At 50.9% G+C, this 14,224-nt stretch overlaps 1 protein-coding gene across 2 annotated transcripts; it reads right to left on the bottom strand.

Moving 5' to 3' along the window:
• Nucleotides 1–1,742: 1,742 nt before the first annotated feature.
• PRR15 (proline rich 15) lies at nucleotides 1,743–6,551 on the bottom strand. 2 transcript variants are annotated; one of them, XM_052001783.1, is made up of 2 exons: nucleotides 6,462–6,551; nucleotides 1,743–2,922 (listed from the first exon to the last, which is right to left on the bottom strand). In XM_052001783.1, the coding sequence occupies exon 2, from the start codon at nucleotides 2,831–2,833 to the stop codon at nucleotides 2,441–2,443; it is 393 nt and encodes a 130-aa protein (XP_051857743.1). In that variant the 5' UTR covers nucleotides 2,834–2,922; nucleotides 6,462–6,551; the 3' UTR covers nucleotides 1,743–2,440. The 2 variants fall into 2 exon arrangements, with proteins under 2 accessions (XP_051857743.1, XP_051857744.1); XM_052001784.1 differs by lacking the exon at nucleotides 6,462–6,551 and adding an exon at nucleotides 3,942–4,039.
• Nucleotides 6,552–14,224: the final 7,673 nt, after the last annotated feature.

The raw sequence follows: 14,224 nt of genomic DNA, 5'->3' as shown, positions 1-14,224 counted from the left end.
GTGAGAGAAACTATTGCAGGTGATATTTCAGATCATCAAGAGAACTGTTCGGTTCTGCACACAATATATGTATATTTAGTATACACATATATTGTATATATCCTAGATACAATCTAGTATCTAGGATATACTGTGAGATATTTAACATGTAAAGGACTGCTTGCCATCTGGGGGAGGGGATGAAGGGAGGGAGGGGAAAAGTCGGAACAGAAGTGAGTGCAAGGGGTAATGTTGTAAAAAAATTAGCCAGGCATGGGCTCTATCAATAAAAAGTTATAATAAAAAAAAATCAGGGACAGACATTTTATCAAAAAAAAAGAAAGAAAGAAAGAAAGAAAAGAAAATAACTGCTACCATCATTTTAATTCTCTACTGACATTTTAAGTTGAAATTTTAAAGACTTGATGATGGCTCTCCAGGTCTCTCCCCAGACAAGCTCAACTTTATCACCATTTAAAATTCCTTCAATTGACTTGGCAGATTTCACCCTCTCTCCCAACAATCAGCCCCATTAATTCCTCTTTTCCTCCTCTTTTCCTTTCCATTTATTTTCCTTTCCAACTTTTTTGTTTTCTTTTTTGTTCATTTAAATCTATACATTCAAACTCCTCCCCAAAATCTACTCTGACTACTCTGAAATACTGATGTCTATTCTTGGGGGGGGGGGGAAGGTAACATCTTTTGAAAATTAAAGAAAAAACTCTCTATAGACTCAATACAGGTAACTCTTGCCAATCACTTAGGTCAATTAAAATTGCCTTTTTGAGAAGTGGCTGGTCTGTGGATATTCACACAAAACAGCAGCATCTTTTGATTTTCCCAGGTCAGTTTTGGCAGTTTGGTCAAGTGAGCAATATTTCTTCTCAGTTCCTTCCTTATCAACTTTTTGTTTGTTCTCTGCTTGACTCAGATGACTGACTACTTTAAACCTGTATCTTTACTTCTCCAATGATCCAATTTAAATACACACACACACACACACACACACACACACACACACACACACACACACACAAGGCTCCCTCCAACCAAACCCAGAGATTCCATGCAGCCCCTGGCTTATAAAGAATAGAAGCCTTGTAGCCAAAGTGAGTATTCCACCCGAGTTTCTCCCTATTTAGAAATGCAGTGGACTGGGAAAAGAACCATTCCCTCGGCCCCTTCCTGGTACAATAACTCTATTGTGGTTCCCTGAAAGCAGGTGGGATTCACTTACTCTTTCTTGAAGTCAAAGCAAATAGGTACATTTTTGTTACCAAGCTTCACCTGTAGCTTCTCAAACTAGATACAAGCAGGTTTCGGCATCCACAAGTCACCTGAAGCGAAGAAGCAACAAAAATCCTCCCTCGCCAGAACGTAAAAGGGGCCGTCCACCCGCCCGAGTCAATCCCTCTCCACATCACCGTCAGTCTCCCTTCCTCTGGAGGATGCAAAGGCTGGCTTAGCGGCGATGGGAAATACAACACCCCAGGGAAAATGCTGCCAAATAAAAGGAGAGTTCGGGGCTAACGGCTTAGTTCCCCCTTTCTCCAAACCCTCACTCGCCCCAGAATTTGCTTTGCAAATCATTGCCCGTTTACAGTTTTTGACCCCGCAGTCTCTGGAAAGGGTTCTCTCGCTCAGGGCCTTAGAGCTGTAATACGTGTGGCAAATGATTAACTCTCTGTTCCCAAGACTTTCCTGTTTTAAATTGGATGAGTTTCGTGATAGGAGGGAAAAAAAAAAAGAGACAGAAACAGGAGTCACCTTAAAGTGACACGGCCGGCCACATTTAATGGTCCACACTAGAAGGCATTCCGGTTTGGTGCTGCAGGGTGGAAAGCCGTCCAGACCGCCCTCATCCCAGACTGAGAAGTGAAGGGGGCTCGGGGGTCACTGGTCGGGCCCACTCTTTCTACGGGCCAGGAAAGGCCCCCAGAGTCTCGCCTTGGCCCAAGTCCCACGCATGGCTGACCCCAGACGCGAGGCCAAGAGCTGACCCGGACTCGGCGCTTTCCACTACCCCGCACCGCTTAAAAACCTCGCGAGGCTAGGTTCTCGGCACGCGGGTCCCCCCGTGGGCTGCTACCGACGCTTTTAAAGAGTCTTTCCCGAGCAGGAAAGACCGTCCCGGCACTTTCTTCCCAGAATCACGACGGAAGCTCCTCTTCGATGGAGCCAAGCTTGAGAACGCACTCTTCTCCCTCCCAAAACAAAAATAAAAAGGGGAGGGGAAGGAACCGACGGGTTTCGAAAAATCGTCCTATTAAATAATCGCCTAGCAGCAGGTGGTTCCCTGTAAAAGTCGACGCTTCATTGACTCCCGAGAGCCGGAGAACTGCGCGGTCCCTTCCAGCGCCCGGGGCAGAATGTGGGCACTAAGTTCGGGTGGGGGAGGGGGCTCCGGCTCCGCTGCCCCTCGGGGCTCCCCGCGATCCGGAGGCCGGAGGGCAGCGCCCCGTTACTGCCGCTCTTCTCGAGGGGCGCAGGGGAAGCCCGAGTCCTCCGGGGGCTTGGTCCCGTCCGGGAGCAAAGTAGCTCTCACCTTCCTCTTCTCTTTGAACCTCCCGGAGCGGGAAATTTTCAGGTTGCGCCGGCTGCTGCCCAGTTTCTCCTCGCCCAAGCGCTCGAGTCTGGGGGGCTCGCCCGGGTCCGCGAGTCCGGGGTGCTGGCAGTCCTGCCTGGCCGGGGAGGGCTCCCTGGGGCCCGGCTGCGGCGCCGGGGCGGGGGGAGGCTGCGCCCCCGCGCTCCTGCCCCCACCGCTGTCCTTGCCTTTCTTCCTGCCGCCGCTGGTGAAGGATTTCCACCAGGGACCCGAGGAGCCGCCGCCGCCGCCGCCGCCGCCGTCAGCCATGGCCGCTGCCCCGCTCCTGGGTCCCGGGCGGCCGAGGCCGGCTGCCCACTAACTTCTGCCCCCTCCTAGCTGGAGTCGGGGGTGCTGCCCTGGGGAGGGAGAAGGAACCAGACAAGGTGACTCTTCCTGCCCCCGCCCCTCCCTGACACACCCCCTCCGCGGCGGCCCCCACCCCAATCTGGGCTCCACTCGGCGCTGCACCAGGGCGCCTTATCTGCGGGAGCCCGGGAGGGCGGGGCATGGGGGCGCAGGCGGTCCAGGAAGCCCGAGGTCCGCGAGGGGACCCGAAGCCGAGTTCATCCTTCCCCCGCCCCCACCCCGTACCTGGAAACGGGCTCCGCCGAGCGCCCCCTCTCCCCGCCGGCCCAGGGTCTCCCGCTCCCCCCGGGGCTCCCGGAGGCCTCTGGGCGCGCAGAGGTGTGACCGCACCACCAGGTGGAGACTACCTCCCGGGAGGTCAGCCTCCAAAGGGCGGGTTAAACGTTTGCTTTACCAAAGGGGAATTCTGTGCGGCTCAGGGCTCCCGAGGAACTGGAGGAAACCTTCCCGTCACCTGGATGAGCAAGGTCCCCGGGAGCTCGGGGGAGCGGAGGCTGGGGGAGACCCCAGACGGCTCCGTCCGCTCAGCAGGGGAAGACTTTGCGCTCCCCAGGCGGGACGAAGGCTCGGGCCCGGAGGCCTTTCCGCGGGGAACAGGTGTTTAACCGAGCTCGGCCGCGGCCTCCGTGGGCCCGGGGAGGAGGGCGGCTTCGGGGAAGCGGGGCAAGGCTTTCAAACGGAGCCGGCCCACAGATAAGGGAGACTGGCATTTGTACCCAGGTTTTTAAAAGTGGAGCCGCCGGGCTCTGGTTTTAAAGCACTAGAAACTCTTCTGTCCAGTCACAAAGACTTTTGCGACAGACTCCTGAGCCCTTGCTCGAGGCCTCTCCCGCCTCCCCTCTCCCCTAGGCTGTTAACCTGCCCCCTCAGATGGCATCGGAGGAAGCCCAGCGCTTGGGAGGGGGGGAGACACTGACATGACCCCCTCGGCCCGGCACTTGGCTCCGTCCCTACGGGAAGCCGGTGGCAGAATGGGAAGCGCCCCCGGGGGTAGCGTCTGGGCGCTGACCTGCTTTGGAAGGGAAGCTCTCCTACTTTTCCGCCAAAAAGTTGTCTGCAAGAGCCCTCCGAGGGAGGTCGGCTGCTCCAAGTGGCTCAGGTAGCTTGAGTGATTTGTGCAGTTACTTTGATAGCAAGGGGGGGCGGGGCGGAGAGGGATGGGAGGGATTTGAATCTAGCTCTTCAGAGGTCTCTTCCCTTCCCTCCTCCGCCCCCCCCTCCCCCATTACTGCTCTGTCAGCATCAGCCCTTGGCAGATCCCTGGATCCTTGCAGCTTCAGTGTCCTTATCAGTAAAAGGGGGGGAGGGGGGTTAGAACAGCGGTTAAACGGGGATCCACGAATTTGTTTTAAAATATTCTGCTAATTATTATTGCCCGTAGGTTTCCTTTTAAAAGCATTACTCTGAGAAAGGATCTAGACCGCCAAAGGGGACTGTCTCTCACACATACACCCAGGTTAAGAATCTCGAAAGGTCCCTGAATCTAAATCTATAATCAATAAAATGGGATTGTCTCTTCTCAGTAGCAGCTCGCTAGCACCCCAGCTGCACAATCTTAAGGTACGTGTGTCTAAAAAAATGCACCACAATTCTTAGACTTTAGGCTTGTGAATAGTTTTGAATGAAAGGTGCTAAATGGGGGGAGGAAAACAGAGTACCCAATGAAAGAACTTCCAACGATAACTGGGCTTGCTGCAATTGAATCTTGATCTTAAGGGACATAAATGCCCCCTTCAGGAATAAAAGCAGGAGAGCCCCGATTTAACGCTGAAAGTAAACAAGGATTACTTGACATTCTCCTAAGGTGGCCTCCAGTTGTAGCAGAAAGAACAGAGCGGCAGGGGGTGGGGGGGGGACAGCTAGATGGTACAGTGGATAGAGCAGCCCTGAAGTTAGGAGGGCCCGAGTTCAAATCTGATGTCAAAACTTAATATAGCCTAGTTGGCTGACCCTGGGCAAGTCATTTAACCCCAGTTGCCTCAGGAAAAAGAAAGAAAGAGAAAGGAAAGAGGGAGGAAGGAAGGAAGGAAGGAAGGGAGGGAGGAAGAGAGGAAGGGAGGAAGGGAGGGAGGGAGGGAGGGAGGAAGGGAGGGAGGGAGGAAGGGAGGAAGGGAGGGAGGGAGGGAGAAAGGAAGAAAGGAAGGGAGGGAGGAAGGAAGGGAGGAAGGAAGGAAGGGAGGAAGGAAGGGAGGGAGGAAGGAAGGAAGGAAGGAAGGGAGGGAGGAAGGGAGGAAGGGAGGGAGGGAGGGAGGGAGGAAGAGAGGAAGGGAGGGAGGGAGGGAGGAAGAGAGGAAGGGAGGGAGGGAGGGAGGGAGAAAGGAAGGAAGGAAGGGAGGAAGGAAGGACTTGAAATTGAGTTCCAATTGACTTCTTCCCAAGTACATCCCTTTCTAACCTCAGATAAGTCACTTGCCTGGTGCACGGCTCTCTCCCGGTCTTAATCTCCAGGGGTGTTTGAGGAAGCTACAGAAATGTGACCTGTTGTTCTGAGAGCTTTACACATCTGACTTATTGGAACCTCTGATGCCTTAAGAGGGGCAGTGACAAAAGTATTTTTTACAATCCCCTTTTTAAAGCCATCCAGTCCAATTCCCTCACTTCAAGAGGAAGTCAGGGAGGTTAAGGTGACTTGTCCAAGAATATACGCATCCTAAGCATAAAAGACAGGATTCGAACCTTAATTCCCACCGGAACCATTGTTCTTCCTATCAGAAACGCGCTGGAGAGAGCCCTGCCCTGAAAGTTTCCAGCCCAGGCATGTCTACTACTCTCTCTAGGACAGTGGGGCAAGTCACAGGCTCTCCGAATCTCCCAACTCCTGGGCTGTTTGTGGGCTAATGTGGGACCGCTGGGAGTTTTAATGGCCAGAGAATCCAAACTTTTGGAGGAGATGCACCCCTTCTCTCGCTTGGGTTCGGATTTTCTCAGGCTGCCCGAAGCCTGCCACGTTCTCCCCCAGCCGCCGCGCACCCGGCAGGGCCACCTGCCACCCGGACTGCCAAAGGCCGGGCCGGCTTCTCTCCCAGAGCCAAGCCCCGGCCGGAGGCCACCGGGCCGGGTCCGTCCGCGTTCTGCTCTCCCAAACCTGGCAGAAAGGTGGCAGCGGCCCGGCCGGGCCCGGCTGCCTTTCACACCCTTATCGGGGGGCCTGCAAGGTCAGGGCAGCCAGCACAAGGCTCCAGACGCCCAAGGGGCTGTCTGCAAAGCTGCGGGAGGCCACTGCTCGCAGCGGGCGGCCTGAGCCTGGATTCGGGCGAGAGTCCGCAGAGGGGAGCCGCAGCCGGCCAGTCCAAGGCGACCTTGGGCAGCCTGCCCCCTCCCCCCCCCCCCCAGCTGGTGGGGCCGGGGGAAGCGGGGCCTGGGGGGGGCATCAGCAGCGTGGGGCCAGCACCCAGTAGGGCCGATGGGCAGACTTCTGGGGAGGCCTTCTCAGGACTGGGTTGGACTCCCGAGAAAAAGCTCTCTACTTTCTTCCCTCCCCTCCCCTCCCCCCTCCCTCCTCCTCCCCCAGCTGCTGGCTGTTTCTCACCTGCTCTGCCTCCCTCTTTAGCAGAGAGCGGAGAGGCAGAAAGGGGCGCTCGGCTGTGCTCCGGGCCGGGGCGGAGTTGGGGACAGCGCGGGACGAGGAGCGGGTGGGGGGGGGTGCCCTGCGCCCACTGCTCAAACAGAAGCAGGTAGGGGGGCAAGAGCTCGCCAACAGGTGTCCTGGAGCCAGAGGATGCTCGGCAGGAGGCGCAGGAACTCGGGGTCCGCTCTCTTCGCTGTAGCGTCACCGGCCACCACCCCCCCCTTGCCACAGCCGCCACCTCCCCTCCCCCGCCCCCCACCTCCCACCCCGTGCCCTGCCCAGGCAGGAGCTGGCAGGGTGGGACAGCTGCAGAACTGCTTTCCCGCGGGAATGGGGAGCTACTGTACGGCCCGCGAGACTTCTCCTCGGGGTCTCTCGGAGGCTCCTGGGTGACCTTGGCCCCGGGGAGCTTGGCGCGCGCGCGCGGCTAACCCGGCCGGGAGGAGGAGGCGGGCTGCTCCCTTGGCCTTGAGGGGAGGGCGGGGTCCCCGGCGCCCGCGGCTTCTGCCTTTGCCAGCCCGCCGCCTCCCTCCTGGGGCCGCGAGTGCCGGGGGCCTGGCTCGGGGGCGGCAGTAGAGGCTTAAGGAGGCTGCGGGGGCGGCTGCGGGGGCGACTGCGGACGTTCTGGAAGTTCGAGACTTCAGGTGAAGGTGAGAACTTGGCGCTGCCGCCCGCTGGCCTCCCGGATTGGGCCCGAGGTACCGACGACGTGGCGCCAGCCTCGGGGGCTTGTTTGGAGCTGCTGGATCCGAACAACCCGGAGGAGGCGGGCTAGCGGACCGGGACACCCGGGCGGAGTTAGGGGGCTGGAGTGTACCCCCGGGGCGGGTGGCGCTCACGGGTACCCGAGCAAGAGGGAGGGCACAGCTGGGCAGGAGTCAGGGGGCTGGGGAAGGGGCTGACGAGCAGAGTTGGGTTGGAATGAGGGGCTGATGTATACACTTGGGGGAGGACTGATGGGTATACCTGGGGGAGGGCGCATGGGTACCCCAGATCGGGAGTAAAAGGGAGGAAAGGGCTGCTGAGCAAGTTCTCTGGCTGAGCGAGAGGCCGAAGCAGAGAGCCCCGGAGAGAGGAGCCCTGAGCCTCTTGTTGGCAGTGCTGATCGCTACCTTCTCATTGGGACAACTTCTCTCCATCCCCCCTCCAACGCTGAGCTACCTCCGGCTCTCCTCAACTCTATTTTTAGGAAACTTCTGTCCAGAGCCCGGGACCAGGAGCCAGGGAGTCGCAGGGCGTATTAGCTGCCTGCTCCTGGACAGTTCCCTTCTTGAATCTCTTCATTTTTAAAATGAGAAAATAAAGTCCCTGTAATTCTTACCTCGGGGAGCTGTTGAGCGGCTCCTTTGAAATGGTCAATATGTGAAAAGCCCTTGTGGATCCTTAAAGGAGATTGAAAGTGTCAGCTCTTAATAGTGAGTGGGGCCGGAAGTGGAAGAAAACTCCTTCTTTTGGTCTCCCTGCTCCAAAAAGTAGTTTGAGAAAGTTTCCTGAGGCACTCAGGGGTAAATGACTGGGCTGAGGTCACAACTCGAACCCAGAGCTCCCTTACTCTCTATCCACCCTACCCGGATGCTTGGTCCTTGCTACCTCAGTGGGCTTCCTCGTTAGCTGTTGGATTTTGGCACCCTGATGGCCTTGCCTGCCAGTTCCCCCAAACCATGTGGTTTTCTAGAGTTGGGGAGTGCCAAATAAAGTGTTCTTGGGGGGATTTTAGGCTTCCAGATTTATCTAAAATGTTATCCAGGGAAACTCATTTAGTAACCGGGGAATTAAGGGAATGAAATTTCCTTTTCCCCAAATTAGGACTCGAGAAATGTGCCTCTTGGAGGGTTTCCATATGTAGGTACAGGGAGATGTAGATAGTGATAAGTGATAAGATCATGAATTTAGAGGCCAAGCTCTGATGGAGGCAGGAGCCTCCTTTGCTTTTGCCCCATCTCTTAGTTCCCCTTTCCCCCTTTCAAGGAGGCCCACATATGGGGCAGCTTATGTACACTGGGCTGGTCTTTTAAGAGGAAGAAAGACTTTTGCTCTCTTGTTGTTTACAAGCTTATAAAAGCCCCCCTCCCCTTAGGGAGACTTTGGATCAGAACTTTCATCAGAACCCCTGTTGCCCACAGGGAACGTATTCAATTGTCATGATGACTTTGGAGAGGAAGGCGACTGGTTTTTTTATTCCCCTTTTAAATTCCTAAGTGTGTTGTTACACCGATGTGTTCTTACATTTTATGGTCCATGAAGATTCTTCCATTTACACTTGTGTGTTCTTAGAAAAAATTGATGGTCCATGAAGATCTCATTGCGTGGCCTGAATGGCAGGACTGGCCTAGGACCAGTCCATGGCAGGTCAGCTCCCTAACAAAACCATTATAAAGGACTTGAGGTTTATGGTTTAAACTTTAAGGTTTGCAAAAAATATTTACGTTATCTCACTAAGGTCTCCCACCCCAAGAGATAGGGAGTGTGGACGTCGTTATCCTCAATGATAATAAAGAAATTTGTTATTATTAGAGAAAAATAAAGCTAAAGAAATAGGCTGAAAATTAAAGTAATTAATTGACTTTCCCATAGGCACACAGCTACTAAATGTCAAAGGCAGGATTTGAAACCAGGTCCTCCTGACTCTGCTATTCCGTGTTGCCTCGTGTGTGCCTTACAAGCTTGAAGAGTTCAAAGTTCTCTAGTCTAAATCCTTCATTTCAGAGACTGACATAAGGACCTGGTCTCTTTCTGTCCATGGGTTTGTGGATACCCTGATAGCGGTGCTGATCACTACCCTCTGGTAGGGACATCTTTCCATTCATCCTCCGAAGATGAGCTACCTCATGCACTGCCTGTTCTTTCCCCATCTCTCTGCTGATTGTGCCTTAAATTCACCGCACCCCCCAAGAGTTTAGAGTCCCTAAACTTCCCTGCCCCTTCTAACTTTCCTATTGCTGTCAAGGGCAACATCATCCTCTAATCCCTTAGATTCACATGGTCTCTCACTCCCCATGGTTGATCTATTGCCAAAGTCCATCCATTTTGCCTTTGCAACATCTGTCTCTTATGCTCCCTTCTCTCCTCTGACACAGCTGCATCACCTCCTGCCTGCACTATTGATATAATCGGCTTGGTCTCAGATCTCTCCCCTCTCCACCCTTCCTCCATTCAGCTAAATCCAGTCACCCTCCAATCACCAGAGTGATTTTCCTAAAATATGGATCTGATCATATCACCCTTTCCTCAGTAAACTCCAATGGCTTCCTATTGCGTCTGGGATGCTCTGTGTCCTTTCTAACCTAGCCATCTCCTACTTTTCTGCCCCCCACAGTGATTCTGGTTGGACTCAAGGCTCTTCCATTAATGATTCATCCCATCTCCTGGCTCGGGGTTTTCTCTCGGGCTGTCCCCCAAGCCTACAATGCTCTTTCTTTTTATCTCTGCCTCCTGGTTTCCCGCCTTTGTTAAGTCCCAATAAAAATATTCATCTTTTACATTAAGCCTTTCCCAAATCCTCTTAATTCTAATCTTGCTATTGTTTTCTATTTACACCCAACATAACTTGTTTGTACAAGATTACACGCTGTCTTCCCCATTAGACTGTAAGCTCCTTGAGGGCAGAGACTGGCTTTGGCTATCTCCATCACTTAGCACAGCATCTGACACATAGTAGATACTTATTAAATGTTTATTGACTGAAGAACTGCATTAATCAGTTAATTAGTTGATTGATTAGGGGAAAATGAGCTTTCCCTAAGTCTGTTATCATTTTGTGATGTTGTCCATTTATTTTCTTGTTTTTATAACATGGCCATCTCTTCTCATCACGCGTTTGGGGGAAATCTTTTTTCACACTCCTTTTGTTAGGGTCAGTACCAATTTTAGGTTATGACATGACCTTCTGTCAGGCAGAGCTTATAAATGCATTTGTTCCAACAGGATTCTCCTCTCTGTGTCAATAACTATACAGAGTTGATCTCATTGACTAACTCTGCTGCATTGGAGACAAAGAGGGAAAACAAAAAACTCTGGCCATACTGCTTTTTGTGAATTATGGAGCACATGGGAAGAAGAGATGGATGGAAACTTTAATAGGTATCAACCTCAAAAAAAAAAAAAAAAAAAAAAAAGAGAGAAAAGGAAATAATTCTTTCCCCATGTTAGACCTAAGCTTGTCTTCCTTACAATCAAATTCCCTCAGTGTCCCAAAGTATCTATTAACCATTTTTGACTCTGCCTTAGGCCATCCTTTCACTTTAGACACACCTTGAGTCTTAATTCCATCCCAAGAAGTCTCCCCTGCAGTGCAGCAGTCCTGAAATGCTCTCCTTCCACCATCTCCCACTTTTATTTCTTTCATGAAGTATTTTCAAGCTTAGATCAGCTGATGATGTCTCTGTCTACCTTTTCTGACTTGGACACGAACTCTTCTGATATTTTCCAATTATTTCCCATCCTTTCCCCTTCTTCCACTGACCTAACTTTTGAAATCCATTTATGAGTCAGCAATGGGCCAGGACAGCAGAAAAAAACCATGTGATATTGGGTGGTATTCAAAAAGGGCTGGTGTCCAGGATTTTGCTGCATTCTGCTTTAATCTAGCCTGCTCCCGAGGAGAGCCTTTCCACAGTTTCCTCATGTGTCACATGGGATGGGTGGACTAGCCAGCCTAGGCGGTCTCTTCCGGCTTTGTTCCTATGTACATGTCATGAAGTTTTGCAGGGATCACTGGGTCCTGTTCTCCTTTTATTTTGATGGTATCTGCAGTTTGGTCTCTCTCTAGAATGGGAAGGAAGGCTGAACAAAGTCAGAAGTAGATGAAGGAGCAATCTCATCTAGGATCTCCTTAACCAAAGACTCAGAGTGAGAAGTGGGTGCCTGATGTAACCGACAAGATGACGCCATGTTGTCCAGGGGGGCTTTCTTCAACTCAAGCTGTTCTACATCTAGGAGAGAATGTTCTGGCTCCTACAATGCAGCCAAGAAGCTGTAAGATTGAGGATCAAAGAGCTGGGGGCAGGTACTGACTCCAGCCAATAAAGCCAATGGCGCTGGTTCTGACACAGTCCAATCTGCCCAGCTCCCACCACTGGGAACCTAATGCATGATGAGAAAATGCTCTCACTCAATTCTGTTACTAGCCGGGAGAAACCTTCGCTCTCAATGCAACACAAACTGTGCTCAGGACCAACTGTTTTTGAAGCTGATTCCAACTCATCTTTATGGCTGCTCATTCTCTGATTTTTTTGGTAGGGGAATTTTCTGCATACATTAGGAAACCTTATTACAGGTAAATCAAATCGCTTATTAAATGCATAAATCCAAAGCTTTACTAAGAGACTATGTACTTTATAAAATTATTGTTATGAGGGCAAAAGAGACTAAAAATATATTTGTTTATGAGAGAGAGTGTGGAATAGAGCAGTAGTTCTGAAACCCTTTCAGAAGATCTACTGATTTAAAATTAGTTTTAATTTTGAATATGGTAAATACCTAGGTACATTCATTTTTTTTTCTTATGAACCATTTTGGGAGAGAAAAATCAGAACAAAAGAGAAAAACCACAAGAGAAAAAGAAAACAGAAAAAAAAAAGTGAACAGAGTATGTGTTGATTTACATTCAGTCTCCATAATTTTCTCTCTGGATTTGATGGCATTTTTATGGTAAATATCTATAACTAATCCATATAAACAAAAACTCTTTGGGAAAATTCTCAATAATTTTTAATAGTATAAAAATACTGAGAACTAACTAGAATAGAGGATGAAACAGATGACTGACCTTATGGAGTAGTGGAAACAGCTTGGTCTTTGGAATCATGGACCTGGGTTCAAATCCTACCTGTGAACCCTATTACTTATGTGGCCAAGGCATTCAACCTTGATGAGGGTGGGGATAGACATAACCAGATTTTGCATCAGGTTCCTTCCAGTTTTAAAGCAACCATCCTGTGTGTCTTGGTGCCCCACTCCTGATACCCAAGGACCATGTGGCAAATCACTAAAGTTCTTCAGTGTTTAAAGTGCTTAAGGAGACTTTCTTACAGAGAAGGAGCCCACTTGAGCAGGTAGAGGGAATTTTCTCCTCCTTCTAATGCAACCACAGGTTCTGGCTCTCATCTCCTCAGACTGAGATTCACCCATCTTCTCCTCAGCTGCCAGTGAAGGTCACTCCCTGCTCAGCCAACTCCAGTGGTTCCCTGTTACCTCCAGGATCAGCTGGGCAATCTTCTCTGGTACTGAGCCCCACCCCCTCACACCTTTCCCTTCCTACCTTTTCTTCCCACCATACTCTAGGACCCAAAGGCACTGTTCTTCACACAAGAGCCACTACTTCCTGTGTGCCTTTTTTTTCTGGCTCTCCCCCGGAACTTGAATGGTTTTCCTCCTTACCGCCCCTTCTTGGCTTCTCTAACAGCTTTCAAGACTTTGCTCAAATCCCACGTTCTTCGGTAGAACTGCCCACTCGCCACCTGGTCACCTCAGCCTTCTCTCAGGGATGACCTCCTCCCATTCACACGGTCTATACCGCACACTTGGGCGCATGTTGTCTCCCACGTTGGAGTGTGACTATACAGATATGTGAACATCCCACTGGCCAGAGGATGGGGGGCAGGTCACAAGGAAGGTGACCAATGGTGGGTCTATCATCTTTCCAATGAAGGTTTACTTTTAGAAATTGGAGAAAATATCATTAAATACATGTATGACTGGGAAAATAGAAATTAGTTTCCTATATAATAGGATATATATAATTAGATGTTATAATTTATTTAATATAGCATTATTAATAATATTAATATAATAATTAGTGTTATGCTATAAATTCTATTGATATATATAATTGGTGCTATATATATAATATGTGTGTAATAGATACTACATATATATATATATATATATATGTAATATGTACTATAAAATAGGAACTATATTCCAACCCTGAAGTAAAAAGCTTGGCTCACAAATAGGAAAGCTAAATGTTGTAGCAAAAAACAATCTAGATTTTATCAGCCAGGAGAACATTAATCTACCAGATCTGTACCTGACTAAGGAACCCTTTGCCATGTGGGCCCCCAAACGGTCACAGACCCTCTTCTTAAAGCCCTCCCTTTCCTCCTAAGGCAGCCCTGTGTGGAGAATCCATAGGAGAACATGTGGATGAGGAGTCACCTGGAGGCCTACAGAGAGTCCTTGAAGTCCCGGATAGGTGCTGTTCCTGGGGATACAGCACGTGATCCCCTGGTGGAAGTCAGCTCATAACTTGGACAGGGAACAAAGACAGGGGAACCCATGAGAGACACCGAGTTCCCTGAGAATGGCTCCCAAGCCCGTTCGTGCCCAGTCCCAGACTCATTGTTGGCAGAGAATGGCCTCTCTGAAAGGGGAGCTTGTGACCTTTTTGATAGAGAAGTAGGTTCTGGTCTCACTGGGTGATGGAGACCTGGGCTTAGTCCGTGGGAATGTGACCCCCCCCCCCCCATCTGCTGAGGGAGGTGGGGAAGGCAGTCAGAGCAAAGCTTCTGGTTTTGTCCCCTGGGGGATGTCTGGGGACCCGCTTCCCCAATTGGCAGCCTCCGTGATACCTGGAGGTACCTCTGGGGGTGTCCTATTTGGGGAAAGAACAGCAACAATAAATAACCCAGCATCCCATGGCCCTTTAAGATCTGCAGAGCATTTTCTTCACAACTATTTACCTTTCCTGAGGCATCTTCACATTTTACAAATGAGGAAACAGA

This window comes from Antechinus flavipes, chromosome 5 (genome assembly GCF_016432865.1).
Source record: "Antechinus flavipes isolate AdamAnt ecotype Samford, QLD, Australia chromosome 5, AdamAnt_v2, whole genome shotgun sequence".
NCBI lineage: Eukaryota > Metazoa > Chordata > Mammalia > Dasyuromorphia > Dasyuridae > Antechinus > Antechinus flavipes.
This window is presented reverse-complemented; position numbering and strand designations above follow the sequence as displayed.